Source organism: Sceloporus occidentalis, unplaced genomic scaffold (assembly GCF_023333645.1).
Source record: "Sceloporus occidentalis isolate IW3139 unplaced genomic scaffold, rSceOcc1.0.p SCAF_328, whole genome shotgun sequence".
Lineage (NCBI taxonomy): Eukaryota > Metazoa > Chordata > Lepidosauria > Squamata > Phrynosomatidae > Sceloporus > Sceloporus occidentalis.
In genome coordinates, this window is record NW_028317308.1 from 594739 (window position 1) to 610642 (window position 15904).

The 15904-nt window shown below is 44.3% G+C and overlaps 1 protein-coding gene across 2 annotated transcripts; it reads left to right on the forward strand.

The window, feature by feature from the left end:
* The first annotated feature begins 11222 nt into the window (after positions 1-11222).
* LOC149274516 (endoplasmic reticulum membrane sensor NFE2L1-like) lies at positions 11223-15904 on the forward strand. Of its 2 annotated transcripts, XM_089505422.1 has the most exons (5): positions 11223-11726; positions 13912-14094; positions 14177-14248; positions 14326-14466; positions 14654-15904. In XM_089505422.1, exons 1-5 carry the CDS (start codon positions 11223-11225, stop codon positions 15902-15904), a joined length of 2151 nt encoding a protein of 716 aa, XP_089361548.1. The 2 variants fall into 2 exon arrangements, with proteins under 2 accessions (XP_089361548.1, XP_089361549.1); XM_089505423.1 differs by lacking the exon at positions 14177-14248.

A 15904-nucleotide genomic window follows, 5' to 3' on the forward strand; every position in this document is an offset into this window, starting at 1 on the left:
TCTTTGTGTCTGTCTGTGTGAATATTGTCTGATCGGTCTCATGCGTTGCCTGGTTTCCAGAAATCACGGTCGCCATTCAGCGTGACGTTAAGCCTCGGCTGCGGGCTTTGTCTCTCTCTGCTGGCAGTCTTAGTGGCTGTCTCGCTGTAGACTGTCTACGCTAATAAAACCTCCCATGCCCTTTGCTTACTTTCTTTGACTTTAGTGATATTTCTCTAATAGATCCCAAGAGTTATCGCTGTAAGATTATATATATTATTGCATTAAATATGTATAAAGATAATATGAGAGCATTATATTAAAACGTATGTTTGAATCAATACTTGTGTGGATATCCTAAAGTCCCCAAAGAGTCCTATACTTTCGTAAAAAAAAAAGAAATATGGGTAGGTTTTATATCTGGCCACAAATCTCAGCCAAAGCCAGACTGGGAATATAAACCAGCCCTGCAAAAATAAAATGCCAGCCAATGCGAGCCTAGCCCAGGAGTCTCAATGAAATAAACAAGGAACGAAATATGAGTTAAAAAACCAAAAGTAGAGGAAGAACTTGGGTCAGCTGCAGCAAACGCCGCCTCTGTATTCCTGTATTTGGAAGTTTTGTGCCAATGATTGCCTGCTCAATAGGAGCACCGGGGGGGGGGGGGGGGTGATGCCCCATTGGAACATTTGCCAAGCCAGTCCTGGCAGGGCCACCGTCAGAAATCTTGGGGCCCAGTGCCAGCTTGATGCCAGGGTCCCCGTGCCTCTCCCATCATCCTGCCCCATGTCCATCCCATTGTGCCACCCATTTGTAGTACCCGGAAAAAAAAATTGTGACGCAAAGGGGTTAATGTTAGTGTGATGAAGGCATGTTGGTGTAAGAGTTAATTGCAGAGGAAAGGGTTAATATGCTGTTTTTCCCCAGTTATTCTCTGAATAAAAGACTAACAGGAACTTTAAATCAAAGTGATGTCGAGGAGAATGTTCTAGTGGGGCGAAACAGAGCTGAACCCGCGATGCTGGATAAGGAGTACGGCATGGAATTAACCACAAAACTGCTGAACAATAGTTAATGAGCGTGATCACGTAGACAGATAGGAACATAGACTTTCATGGGTTAATAGAAGATAGAAAAGTGGGCCCCTCCGCCACGGATCAGGGTACGGTGTCTGGGGTTTAGCCCCGCAGCCCCTCTCCTACTGGGAACCAACATAGAGTTTTTCCCAGTCCAGGAAGAGATGGAAGCTTAATCTGTCACTTGGTTATTATGCATGTATTTGGTTACTAAATTAAATGCATCATGCATCCAATGAGTAAAAGCCTCGTCTCATTATCCTTAAACCTGTTAACCCCTGCCTGTCCATGCAGGCATATGCAGTCCTGTATTAAAGCACCATTGTTTAACCCATCATCTTAACTTATATCACACATGAGAACCTAGGGTTATCGGCACCTGGGCGATCTATTTCTTCAGGCCCCCCTATAACTAACACGCATACATACTAACATGCACTCACTGTAGCACATTCTCTCACGCTAACACTGTACACTTTCACACACATTATTTCTCCTGCTCCTCCTCCTTCCATTCTCCCTCCCAGGCATCAAAGAACTCCCGGCTTACCCCTGACACTCCAATTTGCTGACAATATACGCAGACACTCCCACGCATGCTAACAACAAACACACACACTCATGCTAACACCATGCACTAATATACTCTAACACTATACAGTGTGGTACCGTCGGCCCTGAGTGCGGGAGCTGACTGGCGGTAAGTATATCGTGTGTCAGGAGATGTGTCTTTAGAACATGCTTGACAATATTGAACTAAAGTGTCCTCACTGCATGAAGAGGTCTGTATGTTTAAGCAGTGTAGATATTACCTATCTGTACAGTGAAGCACTAGAGAAGTTCTGAAAGGGGACAGCAGATGGCGCTGCAGGATTAGATTTGACTTTTGGAAACATTGTATCAGGAGAAGGAGGGCTGAACTCCTCCAAGTACAGAAATACAAAGTGATCCCAGAGCAGAGCTGAATGAATGGTGTATCACAATGTGATCAGCCCACCCTCTCCGTGTACCAATCCTGTTATTAATCTACATGGCCGTGTCTTGTAAAAGCATTTGTGAGACGGTGACTTATGTGAAGTTGTAGAGCAAATAACTGAAACCACCTCACTACTAAGAGCCACCTGGCTGGCAAGGCATGGACTGGCCATCCGGCTCACTGGGCAAATGCCTAGTGGGCTGCTGGGCGACAGAGCCACACACTCACCCCCTCTGATTGTGTTGTTATGCGCAGCAGTCTGAAATTGTATATTTTTATTTAAATATTCATTCAGTTTCAAAGACTGCATTATTTTCAGTATGCTTTTCGGTATGTAGTGCACTCTTATATGTATATTAAGAGCTGATACCGACCTAGAGTGGTTTAAGGTTATATAACATAAAGTATGTTTCAAGTGCTTCATTTGTTTATCTTACATTAAATAACAAACGTATTATTTAAATTATAATAAAAATGTTATTATCTGTGTAAACTGTGGTCAGATGCACATGCCCTCTAAACATTAATATAACGTGTGTATGCATCGTTAATGATAAAACAAAACAACCTATTTAATTTTGCATTGGAGCTTCTGAGAGATGAGTCGTCAGGTCATAACCCATTTGTTTTTTATTCATTATTTGTTACAATGCAGTTAAATTTAATACATTGTTAAGAAACCAGAAAACAAAATATTGATCTTGAAGAAGACACCATGTAAGGTTCTGTTTCAAGATAAATATACTGGTCAGGGCTAGACTGATGATGACAAGAAAGCCCTGGCATTTTGAGACCAGAAGCTGTCTGATGACGTAAGTATTCGCGTGGCCACAAGCTACACGCTACACGCCACCTATCGCACGGCCGCGCATATCCAACCAGCGACTGCACACTCTGCACCCAGTTAGTGTGTGTGTGTGTGTGTGTGTGCGCATGATGGCCAGTCCGGGCCTGATGATAATTTCATGACAGCATCCCTTTAACCCTAAGCTCTTTTTAATATATATTGCTTTCTGTTTTAAGAAATTAGTTTATCTGCACAGTTTACTCCAGTTTTTTTAAGCGTGTTTTATTTCAAACTTCTTCCAAGGAAAAAAAACACTGGCAATAATCTTACACATAACAGTTTATTGCAGAGAACATCCGCAGTTTGTGTAATTTAGTGTAGAGACCTTTGTTTCTATGCCTTAGAATCATATAGGGTTTACAGGAACATGAAAACACGGTGTTTTATATATTTTATATGTTACAGAGTTCTACTCATTGCTAATCTACTTCTGGTCTTTTTTTGGAGTCGCTTGATTCACCGCTGCCTGTGAGATAATCAAACAGCACAAAGCCAAACGCTGGCTCAGATATTGCCTGTAAAAAGAGAGCATTAGTAGTGAGAAACAACCTATCATTACTTCAAAGAAGGGGCAACACGACCTAAAGGGGCAACACGCACTAAAGGGGCTATACCACCAGAGCAAAATCTAAACCGACCTCACCGGGACCGTACAATCAAGAAAATAAAATATTTAACTTATCTGATCGAGAGAATAAACATTTAACTTTTCTTTTTAATGTATTTGTCAAATAATTAAAACAAGTATATATATATATATACAGTCGCATCAAAAAGAAAGTACAGCCTCTTTGAATTCTATGTTTTTACATATAATGACCGCCATCTTAATCAAGTTTTACTCACCTTAAAGCTGAGTCTTTGAACAACTTTGTCAGATTCGCTCTCCAAAATGACTCTGTAAAACAGAGATTACCAGTGTCAGGCAGCCAAAACCTACACATTACACATATATAGCTTAAATTCAGCGTGATAAACCATTCTCCTCCCAGTAGACCATTGCAGTGATGTCCTACACGAGATCGAGGGCAGCACGACAGCTGCCCCCAAGCATTTACCCCCCGCAGCTGCCACTCTCTCTGCTGAGTTGTGGGAAAGATCCCAGCGCTCTGCTTTATAAAGACATGGAAGTCGCAAAGGTTGATATGGGGGCTTTTCCGGTTAAGCACAGACCCCCATAGTGTTAATGGGCCTCAACCAGCCCATGGAGCAGCGGAGCAGCAGGCAGCCTATGGGGTGATCTGCCCCAGTTATAGGGCATTGCTGCCCCAGGCCTAGTCTGCCCGCCATTGTAGTAGAATACAAGCCCCTCGCATACTGTACATCGTCTTGCCCTCTAGATGCCTCACCCCTGATCTATTATCTCATCAAGGATCAAACAGGCTGTATCCATGTTTTCCAAAAGTAGCGTCCGATCCACATTGGTGCTGAGGGCAGAAATAAAATGTTAGATGACAGAAAATACAAACAGAATGAAACAGTTCTCTTATATTTCTGATTAAGTAAAATTGGAGTAAAGAGTAACGGGCATTCGGGTGAACTGGGGCATCGTTATCGTTCTGAAACGTAAGCCTTGCGTGTCTTGAGTCATCATTGACCACATGAGGTCTTTGTGATCCCTGTTTGTTGAGGCTCACTAGGGGCTTTTGTTAAGGTTTACGGGCACCATTATACAGCAGCTCTTGTAGGACCTTAGAAGCAGGTGGAGGTATAATACAGGGTACAATGCAAGCAGTGTACAGGGTGTTTGCTACATTTGCCACTCACCGAAGCATGCGACACAGGCTCTCGCTTAAACACGTCAGGGCTGAGAGAAGCAACAGCTGGAGAGAGAGACCGCGGTTAATCTGCTGGCAATGCCCCAAATCCTCCCAAGCACCCAATAACCACCCCTATGTATAAGCCTAGGGTTTAACGAAAGGTCAAAGGGGCAGACGCGTGAATACACTAAGAGGTCTTGCTTTACACGCAATAACCAGGAGCCACCATGCACATCAGGCTGGTCTACAGCCCACGTTGATGTAAAATATTCACAAATAATGCGACAGGTCAGCCTATTTATATTGATTTAACGCTATATGCGCAAAATACCTCATTCTCCTGGGGGCCACCAACAATGTAACAGGTAATGTCACATAAACGTTGGCACAAAGCGGTCACACCATCTACAAGCACAACTTCACCTGGGAACACAATAACACACATGGCAGAATCAGTGTGTGTGTATTTATAGATTTATATACATATATCTAGAGACCAGACTGGGGTGTAAGATGGGCCCTGGTATTCTAAGGCATGCAGCTCATAGATCACAGGGATGGAGTTGCCTGCTGGATACATTCATTCACTCACTTATTGTATACCACCCTGGATGTAAAAGGTTAGAGTTCGGCTGCACGCCACATTTTATACATTGGCCATGACGGTGGGTGGTGGTAATGAGGCCACCGCATTTGCCTGATGGCAAACAGTGTTCCACAGCTTTATTTTTTGGATAAATCTGTGTTGTGTTTGCAATTGGTTAATATATTTGGGGGGGGGGATCAAAGGGTTAAACAATACATTTTTTACAGCCTTCTTTCATACTGTTTACCAAGGGTGCCAATATTAGTGGAGGGCACAGGAGTTATCATCACCCTGTGATAAGGAACATTAATAACAGGACTGAATATTCCATAAGACGCAAATTGTGTACAGTGCTGGAGGTAGGAGTTTGGCCATATGGTCTCCATGCAGCCGTACGGGGTGCAGTGTGTGGGGTACATAACTTTTTGTAAGAGACCGGGCTCAACTTGTGAATGTGAGTAGCCTCTCATTAGGCTTCCTATAACGGAAGGAGTACTAGACTTTTGTACTAATGGCTTATGGTGCTTGATTGTAAAGATGAGAGGTCTGCGCATGTTAAGTATACACCTGGGATCCGGACGTAGGTTCTGTGCCATGTTAGCAAGCAGGTGCATGCAGTAGAGAGACGCCATTGACCTAGATCACTCTAGGAACCCTGGAGGTGGCCCTGCTTGGGATGCATGGATATTTTTGGGTACAGATCTCTATGTATATGGAACATAAGGAGCGTGCATCGCACCGATTGTCTTACATTCAGATCTCTGACTCATGAGAAAAATCCGTCTCTCGAATTCCCGCTGCTCTGCCAAAGATGGAAACGTATCGTCGTAATACTGGGGGACAGAATGGGGGGGAAATCAGAAAAGGAGGTTATAATAAGATCTATAAAACGGGGGAGGGGAGACAGGGTCATTTTCTTAGAAACACAAAGAAATTGTAAATTATTTACATATAGGACATTTTAATGCATTATTACAAAAATGTAAAAAATAACCTTAGTAGTTCCAGATGCGTATAAACTGATTGGTTGTGTTTTTAATTATTGATTTAAATTTATCTGGGTGGATTTTTCTGCATCTTATGATTCGTGTGACGGAAATTATGAGTTATTTATACACAACGACCGATACGATTTAGTTAAACTTAGCTGATAGTTTGTATTAAAGTTATTAATAAAAGGGCTTTTCGACTTTTATTACGAATCCGTAACTTATTTTTATCAAGTTACAGAGAAATTTAATTCGAATCTTGTTTCCATCATTAGTTGGCTGCCTACCTGAGGATTTCTGAGGGTTGGCTGCCAAGAGACAGACACAAATTCTGTGTGCTTTTTTTTCTTCATTTTGACATCTGGTCAGTCTGTGCCTATGCACTATTTGAAACATCTTTTTTAAACTAGACAGCCCATTTTAGCACTTTCTCATAAAAACAAACTTTGGTGACAATATTTAACTACCGGTAATCACATTGTGATTAGAAAGCTGGGCTCCATTGACTTGCATGGTTGAATGCAGTATTTGCAATTAACCTGCAGGGGGAACTCAGAGTTCTCAGGAGGGTCTGGAGTGGCTGTGAATGCATGTATGTGTAATCGTATGTGTATGTTGTAAGAGTGCGTATATGCATGTATGGGTATATGTATGTATGTATGTTTCTGGGTGTATGTATGTACTCATGTGTTAGCGTAAAGCTGACCCTGACCATCATCATACCCCCAACATCCTAATTCATTTCAATGCCCAACCACAATCATTATCCCCCAAAAACCATATTCCTCCCCCCATCATCTCTATCCTCTACCATTATCACCACCATAGTGTGCGAGCAGCCTCGTGTTTACTGCAGTGTCGAGTCTGATTGCACATGCGCAGCGGGAGGAATCATACGTGCGACTGAGGCTCCCAATGCGGCTATGTTGCACTTGCAGCTCCATTGACGGTCCTGTCCACGGCCACACGCATGAGATAGTCTTGTAAATAGTAACATTATAATTTATTTGTAGGTTTCACATGGCTACTCTATTACCCGTCATACGCGGCACTGATCATGTGACGCGTGACGCGGTGTATAACTGTATGCATTTGTATGCTTCAAATTGTGTCAAACCTCCTTGCACGTCACTTATATCACAAAAAATACAAAAAGCTTGTATATACGTGACAATATTCCGGATTCATGTATGACGTGTCTGATGTACGGTACCGCTTGTTGGAAGTCTGGCAAGGAAAGGTAACATAACTGTACGGAGCAACGGATTTACTGCATGCAGATCATGCTGGGAACGAAGACACCGAGGCAAACTTTTATGTCCCTTTTCCTGCTCTTCTGCTTCAATTAACAAAAAACACGACTACATGTTTTAACTTGTGACTAATATGAAGATCAATTATTTCTCCCCGTCACACGGGTGTATAATGGAACAATATAGGAGTTGAAAGGTTTTCTTTTGTAAATATTTTCACTTATCGCACATGGGAAATACTTTGTGCAATGGGAACGTGCCATTTAGTGCATCGGGCGCACACAAAAAGGTGAGTCGGTTATGTAGAGCAACAAGTCAAGTTATCAAGAAATCAACATCTTCACACAACACAGGTAAATGAAGCATTTGAATGCAATGCATGTAAGCGTCATGTATGTGCAGTAACAAGCAATATGAGAATAATTCCACACAATCAGAGGGTAGCGGGTTATATACATCGCCAGTGCTTTATTCATACACACTCCATGGCACCAGCCCTACTTGAACGCCAGTTATTACTTTTGCCAAGAGTCGTCGTCCATCTTGGTCCAGAATAATGGCCGCTCTCACGGTGTACATGGACGGGACCTGCAGAAAACCGCCAAAGGAACGGCGGCAGAACCATACATCATTCTGTGGCATGTCGTGGCTGTCAGCAAATTAATTGTGGCGAGAACTGTTTGTTCAGCGTTATATTTGAAGCACAAAGCGCAACAGAAAACACCGACATTCTCTTTAATGTTTTTACATCCCAGCTACCAGGGTGTCCCGCAGAGCCGCCCAGGGCCGCTAAACGGGAAACCTGTTTTTCTTTGTTCTTTATCCAGGGCTGTAATACGGAGGCTACTTATATCACTCTGTAGGGTGCTGGTTATAACGCGCCACGGAGAGGGGTTCAGATTCCGGCACCACCGGACACTAGCAGCCTGTATACTGGTGGTGCGCTATCTGAACCTCTTAAAGTTATTATCAGTAAGTTGGGCTCAGATAATGTTTAACCCCATACTGCTGCCCACCTCAATTAAGTGCCCATTGGCAGCTTATCTGGTTGCCGGCTTCACGGAAAAAGATATGTGCGACATACTGTAATGGGGAGGAAAATCATGCATTTGTTGGGAAAGAAAGTTAAGATATCTCAGTTGTGGTAGGCGTTTAATACATATATTCCAATATATTATTTTAATTTGTAAAGGAATGTAAAAATAGGATTGAGGGGGGGTACGGAGAGGTAGGTGTGTGTGGCGGGGGTCACGGAGAGGTAGGTGTGTGTGGCGGGGGTCACGGAGAGGTGTGTGTGTGTGGCGGGGGTCACGGAGAGGTAGGTGTGTGTGTGTGTGTGGCGGGGGAACCCCTGATTGAATGACCGGTGGTATGTACCGTGAATGGCTCCTCCGTGTGTATATATATATATATATATATATATATATATATATATATATAAATATATATACATATATACAGTAAAACTGTGCCACCCATAACGGCCTGCGCTATAACCCATGACCTCCATACACAGAAGACCTTCACAGGGCAGTTACCCCACCGGGGGGGGGGGGGGGGAAATCACACCTTATTACTCCCCTTTCTATATAGTAGGAGTTCTGTAACCGAGTTACGGTGCGCAGCAGGGCAGGGTGAGCGAGCGTATAGATACCGGTAACGTCTCCGGGGAATTCATATCGGGATTCGAAAAGCCAGCCGCCTAGATGTGGATAAACAACCAGAAGATAGCCACGCCCGCCCCGTAAACCATAACTCGGGGGCGGCAAACAATTTTGCCGGCCCGTAAACGGTATTTACACGCATTACAGATTTGCTTTGTATGATTACTTTGCCCACAACGCAACAGTGCATTCGAGAAATTCACATTTTATCAGTTCAGAATACAACTCCCAAGATCCTCACAGACAACAGCTGTCAGAGCATTATGGGAGATGTAGTTCAGATTCTTCTGCGCCCAAACCCTGAACGTAACCCTACCACGTGATCATATGCAAAAGCAGATATACAGGAAAATAAACTGTGTTCAAAATAACCGCCTGTCTCAACAAAGAAAACGTCACCAATATCATAAACAAGAAATTACAAGGGGTTGCGTCATGCACTTCGTATTCGCTGTTACGTCAGACGCAAAGAAACTTCCAGAACGCGTGACGTGAGGACGCTGTATTTTTGCAAGTCACGGTAGAGGCCTTTAGCCGGTGTTCCTTTTTCCTACAATTCGCTAATTTTATTACTTTTAACGTATTCTTTAACGGTAACGGCGCACCGGTGAAAGGTAATCTATAGTTTACGAAACGTTCTTCTGCTTCAAATATAATAATTTGCTGTCAATAGGTTCATGTCGGTGTCACTCCGTGACGTGTTACTGGCCTGTTGGTATTCGCCTTTCTGATTGGTTACTGAGGTTTCACTGACAGCTCAATGGCGTATCTGCTTATGTTGTTATGATTGGCCTGAGACGAGTTGTTCTGTTTTTGATTGGTGGTAATCGGCGCCTGTCTGTGTTGGGCGGCGATGTTATGTAATGCGCTCTTCTGATTGGTAAAATGTGCTGGGTTTCTGTGTTGCCGGGTGATGCGGAAGTAAAAGTCTGCAGTTGAGGTATACACGGACGGTGCAGTCACGAGGTGGAAGAACTGAGCGTGTTTGGGGGGCAACAACACAGAGACGTTTAGCCTGCCGTGCTGTTGTCAGGAACGAGAGGTAAAGACACGTTGCGTGTAGGTTAGCCACATCTAAAGCACCGTGACGTGGGTGACACCAGCGGCATATGCGGATGTGAGAGGACCTCGAGTGAGCTTTGGTCAGGTGTGTCCGGGTCTAGAGACTGTTCTGGATGAGCCTCGGTCATGTGTGGGCTTCCGGAGGCCTACCAGGCTCCGTTCTCGTAGGTGCGGAAGTCACGGGGTGTGAGTAGATGGAGGAGCTGCCCGGCGTAAGTCATGGAGGCCGGTGGACAGCGAGGACTCGGCACCCCTCACGCTGCACCCGCATCTTTTGTTAAGGTTCACGGGCACCATTATACAGCGGTACGGATTTTGATGGCGCTATATAAAACAATACATAATAATAATACCGGGCAGCCCCTGTAGTTCCACACGCCTCTAGTTCTTTATTTCGTGTATATTTTGTGTATTCGCCTTTGTGTTCTGTTTATCCCTGTATCAGGGTAATGCATTGAGGTGTGGAGTTTTATTGATGTCTTTCTAGCAAACGCACACCCTGTTGCCCCTGGCTGCTTTGTGGGTGTGCAGGGACCGGTTATCCCCCCCCCCCCTTGGCTTCCTAAATGCTGCTTAAATAACCGGGGAGCGGAGAGGAGCGCGAAGGGCTGCGGGACAGGCCTGTGTGCTCCCCGTCTGTTGGGAAGGGATGGAGTTGGGAATGTTAGTGGGTTGAAGGTCAGTGAGGCCCGGATTATGTGGGTGTGAAGGAAGAAGCCCTGTGGGTGTAAAAGACGTTGGGTTCCAGGAAACAGGTAATGCACCGAGGGTGTAGCTATTTTGTCTGTTCCTTTTCCGTGTTGTTGCGTGAACTTGTGTACTGGTTTGAGGAGTTGTGTGTTTCTTTCTCACTAGTCTGTGTGTAACCGGAGAAATGTTTAACTGAACAAAAAGCTTATCTGGGAATCGTTGCTTTCTGGTATCACTTAACTAATAATAATAATACTCTCTTTCTAGGTACAGTGGCTGTGTGTCCCTATTACCTGGGGTGCAAGCGTTGGGGGTCCCTGTTTTCCTGGGGCTCCCAGACATGCTGTCTCTGAAGAAGTATCTGACGGAGGGTCTGATCCAGTTCACCATTCTGTTGAGCCTAATGGGTGTGCGTGTGGACCTAGACTCCTACCTGCCCTCTCAATTGCCCCCGCTACATGAGATCATTCTGGGACCTACTTCAGCCTACACACAGACCCAGTTCCACAGCCTTCGGGGCACCTCCGATGGGTATGGAGTGCACCCCAAGAGTGTTGACCTGGACCAGTTTTTTACTACTCGGCGACTGCTGAGCAGCATGCGGGCTTTAGATAGGCTGCAGGTACCAACTACTGCTCTAGATGCCTGGCTGGTGCACAAAGAAGCCGAGGGGTCTGTGCCCAGCGCTCAGACCGGCTCCAGCCGCCCTACCGACAGCCCACAGGAACGTCCAAACTCAGATAGACTACGGGACAGCCTGGTCTCTGAACAAGGCCACAACGCTGAGGGGTTTCAAGAGCTGGGGGCAACTGCACAGCCTGGAAGCTCTGACCTGAGCAAGGAAGTAAGAAAGGTTATTCCATTCTATGCAGCTTGTGTGATGCAAACGGAAACCCCCGGCTTAGCCCCTGAAATGACACTGCTTATGGTGTGCGTGCGTGCGTGTGTGTGTGTGTGTGTGTATGTGTATATGTATATATATATATATATATATATATATATATATATATATATGTGTGTATATATATATATGTATGTATGTTTGTGTTGGGGTTAGTTGCCAAGCAGCATGTGCTAAGTTAAGATAGAATTTCATCATGTCTGGACTTGTGTACGGAAGCGTTTGTTTATGTGAACAGTGGGAGGAGATTTGGAGGGGGGGGTGTTCCTTGGCAACCGGATATATCTGTTCTCTGTACGTATTCAACAGTAAAAAGCGTCTTCAATCCCCCTCCCCGCCACAGCTTGATTACAGTAAATAAGCATGTGACTTGTAAATAACTGGCTGCTGGGACTAATAATCTCCAAGGCGTGTGAGTGGGCAGGGACTCTGCGGCACCCCAGTTGTTAAAGGGTTATATGAGCTGGGCAGCCTTGGGTTCTCCCGTGCATGTTTGGTGTCTATGCAGTTAGTGCGGTTTCTCTGAGGTTTATTCATTTTTTAGGTTTTACCTGGACTGCTCCAGTTTTATTTTTTTAAATATTTCTCAGAGTGCTTTTACTCTTATCGTGTTTGCTCCAAATCTAGCAGTTAGTCCCATAATATCTATATCGCTATAAATCTTGCAGCGGCAAATAGCAGCAGTTTTTTGTAGATATTTTCCATCCCAAGGACTGCTGAAGGAGCTGGTGGTTAGTGTAGTTCATATTGTGTAACACTCGGCTGTTTGGTTGTTCGCTGGGATTTTACACTGTGCTCACTCTCAACGTGGGTTGCAGCCCCTGTGACCTCTAATATACTCTCTGCGGACTGATGGCATTGCCTTTTTTTTTTATTTAATTTTTTTATGAAGCCAAAAGCATAGATTCATGCAACGTATCTTTATGGCTATTGGAAGTCAGAATACTTTCCACTGGAATTATACAAATCTATCGTGGTGCAAGGTCATTTGAAGAATAAATGTGATCTGCAACACAGAAAATTCATGTAACACTGACACACTGGGTTGGGTGCTGTTACAAACCATTTTGAAGCCAGTTTTAGTCTAACATAATAGTTAAATTTAAAATAGTGTTTAAAGTTAAGCAGTAATGTTGGGCACCTTCTTCCTGGGGTCTGTCCAGCCCTGTGAATACCAATTTGCCTTTGTATTAACAATGCTTGCTGTTTTTCTCACAAAATGATCCTCAACACTACGTCGCCCATAAAACACATCAGGCTTTTGGCATATAATTATAAACAAAGATTTGCTAATGTTAACGAATTAAACCCTGCTCTCTCACAATACGAAACAACAAAAGAATAATAGTGCGTTAGACCAACAAGCCAACAGTGTTGTGTTGATACTGTTCTTCAGCCTGGCAGGCTTGTATAGTTTTGGCAGCGTAAGCAGAGGAGACAGGTGTGGAATATAGGATCTGCTCCTTGCACAATAAGCCAAGCAGGCGACAGTCATATAAACTGTTTATACGTTAATGTCTGTGTTGCCGGCTAACACACACAGTCCCTCTGGGTCACATAGAAGCAGAGACAGTCATCTGACTTTGTTATTCACAGCTCCGTGTCGGTAATGTCACCCTATGCTCAGTCTGTCCTGCCAGGAAACTGGAACACCCTGTAAATACATTCCTCTTTGTTTGCCTCGTGTGTAGGTTATTGGACCAGAGAAGTCAAATTTGTAGAATATATGATACATTGAAGAGGCTTCTGTGTCACAAACTCATGTTTGAATTGGTCAAGTGTTTGAATGCTTTTTGGACGTGCAGAATAATTGTTTCCCTTTGTGTTCTGTGGTTTATGATATTGTGGCTTATGCCCTCTAATTTTATGCCAATGTTTGAGACTAGACGCTTAGTCTGATAGGTATTAAGAGTATTAATATTGGGCTCTGAATCCTATAGGATAATTCTTTCTTTGGGTGGACGTCCAGCTGTTTGCAGAACTATATTTTCCATTTCAGGGTTTAGTCGAAATAACTGCCAAACTGAGGCCTTGTGCCATCCAGTATTGTAGGAGACGGAGAACTAAACGTCTTGGTGTTTCTGTTACCAGATAATTTATTTTCCTTGTTCCCAAAAACTGTTTTCAGGACATTGACCTAATTGACATATTGTGGCGTCAGGACATTGACCTGGGAGTTGGTCGAGAAGACTTTCACCAGCGTGACAAAGGAAATGATGAACTTTGGGAGCAGATGCCTACTGAACCCCAAGATATTCTGGAACCCACTCTACAGATTGATGGAGAGACAGGAGAAAACATACCAGAACAGGTAGTAACCCTTTTTATATTCTCTTCTCAAAGTGACTATGCTGAACAAGTGTGCAGAGGTGTGTGTCCTTTTCTCCTCATAGGGTTCAGCCATGTCACTGGAGGAATGTCTGAGTCTCCTGGATGTCAACTTTTCATTTGGGGACCAACCTGAGGTGAGTTAGTCTGCTGTCATACATTGCATACAGGGGTGCTTTTTTCCTTCAGACATCTAACACCCTACTCTGTGTAGTTTCCAGATCAAACTCCTAATGTTGAGCCTGTGGCTTCCTCTCAAGATGAAGAACTCTTATCACCTTTCCTCCCAACTTTGGAAACCCCTTTGGACCTCGAGGAGCAGTGGCAGGACCTAATGTCACTTATGGATATGCAGGTACCATATTCTGCAACATACTGTATTCAGTTGTTAGGAATTATGGTTTTACAAAGCTGGACTATAGGGCATATGTACGTATTGGTGTCTGAATTGTCTGTTTTTTTTGTAAATTATTGGGTGCTTTGTGGGTTTTTGGTTTTTTTTGTATCAACAACTTGTGAAGTCCTCATTTGCTTTGTCTTAGGGTATGGACATGAACAATTCTGCTGATGATCCCTTGTATCTGAACTTGGACCCTCCACTCCAGCAGGATGGGAGACTTGAACAGGTGGCACTTCCTGGCTGCTCTCTCAACCTGTCTACTGTGTTTACTCCTGCTATGGAGACCCTTGCAGACTCAGACTCTCCATTACCACAGCTCTCCTCTCAAAACTCCACTGACCTCAATTCTACTTTTGGATTTGCCAATTTAACTGGTGTCCTCCTCCCTTCCCAGTTGAATAGTACTGCTAACATCTCATCTCCTTCAATCTTGCCTGATCCTCTAGGTGGAATCCTAGATGAGGCTCTGCTGGATGAAATAAGTCTCATGGACCTTGCGCTGGAAGAAGGTTTTAGTCAAGTTCAGGCCTCGCAGCTTCAAGAAGAGCTGGATTCTGATTCTGGTCTTTCTCTTAACTCTCATCGCAGCCCAATGTCTCCCAGTGGCTCAGAGTCCTCCTCTACCTCCTCTTGCTCATCATCTTCATTCTCTGAAGAGGGAGCAGTGGGATACAGTTCTGATTCTGAAGTGGTGGATCAGGAAGATTCAGATGAAGCCATTGGGTATCATCCTGAATTCAGTAAGTTTTGTCGTATGAGCTCCCAGAATCCAAGTAATTTTCAACGCTTGCCCTTTCTTGAGCATGTTGGCCACAATCACACCTACAACATGCTCCCTGAGGAACCACAGGAAGACCAGCCTGTTATAGGGAAGGGGAGCCGGAGGCAAGCAGGATTTATAGATAGACAAGCAGGTCGTGATGAACAAAGGGCAAGGGCTATGAAGATTCCATTTAGCAATGAGAAGATTATTAATCTCCCTGTGGAAGAGTTTAATGAGCTACTTACCAAGTACCAGCTCAGTGAGGCACAGCTCTGCCTGGTGCGTGATATTCGCAGAAGAGGCAAAAACAAAATGGCAGCTCAGAACTGCCGAAAGCGAAAGTTAGACACAATCCTGAACTTGGAGCAGGAGGTGAAGCGGCTTAACCGAGAACGAACCGCCCAACTACGAGAGAAAGGTGAAAACGTAAGGTCGTTGCAGCGAATGAAGCAGGAAGTTGAGAATCTGTACCAGGAGGTGTTCGGTCAGCTGAGAGATCCAGAGGGTCGGCCATATTCCCCTCAGAGATATGCCTTGCACTTTACAAGCAGTGGCAGCATTGTACTTATGCCACGTGGTGCGGATGGGCAGCAAAGCCGGCGCCAAGACAAGAAGGATCGGAGGAAGTGA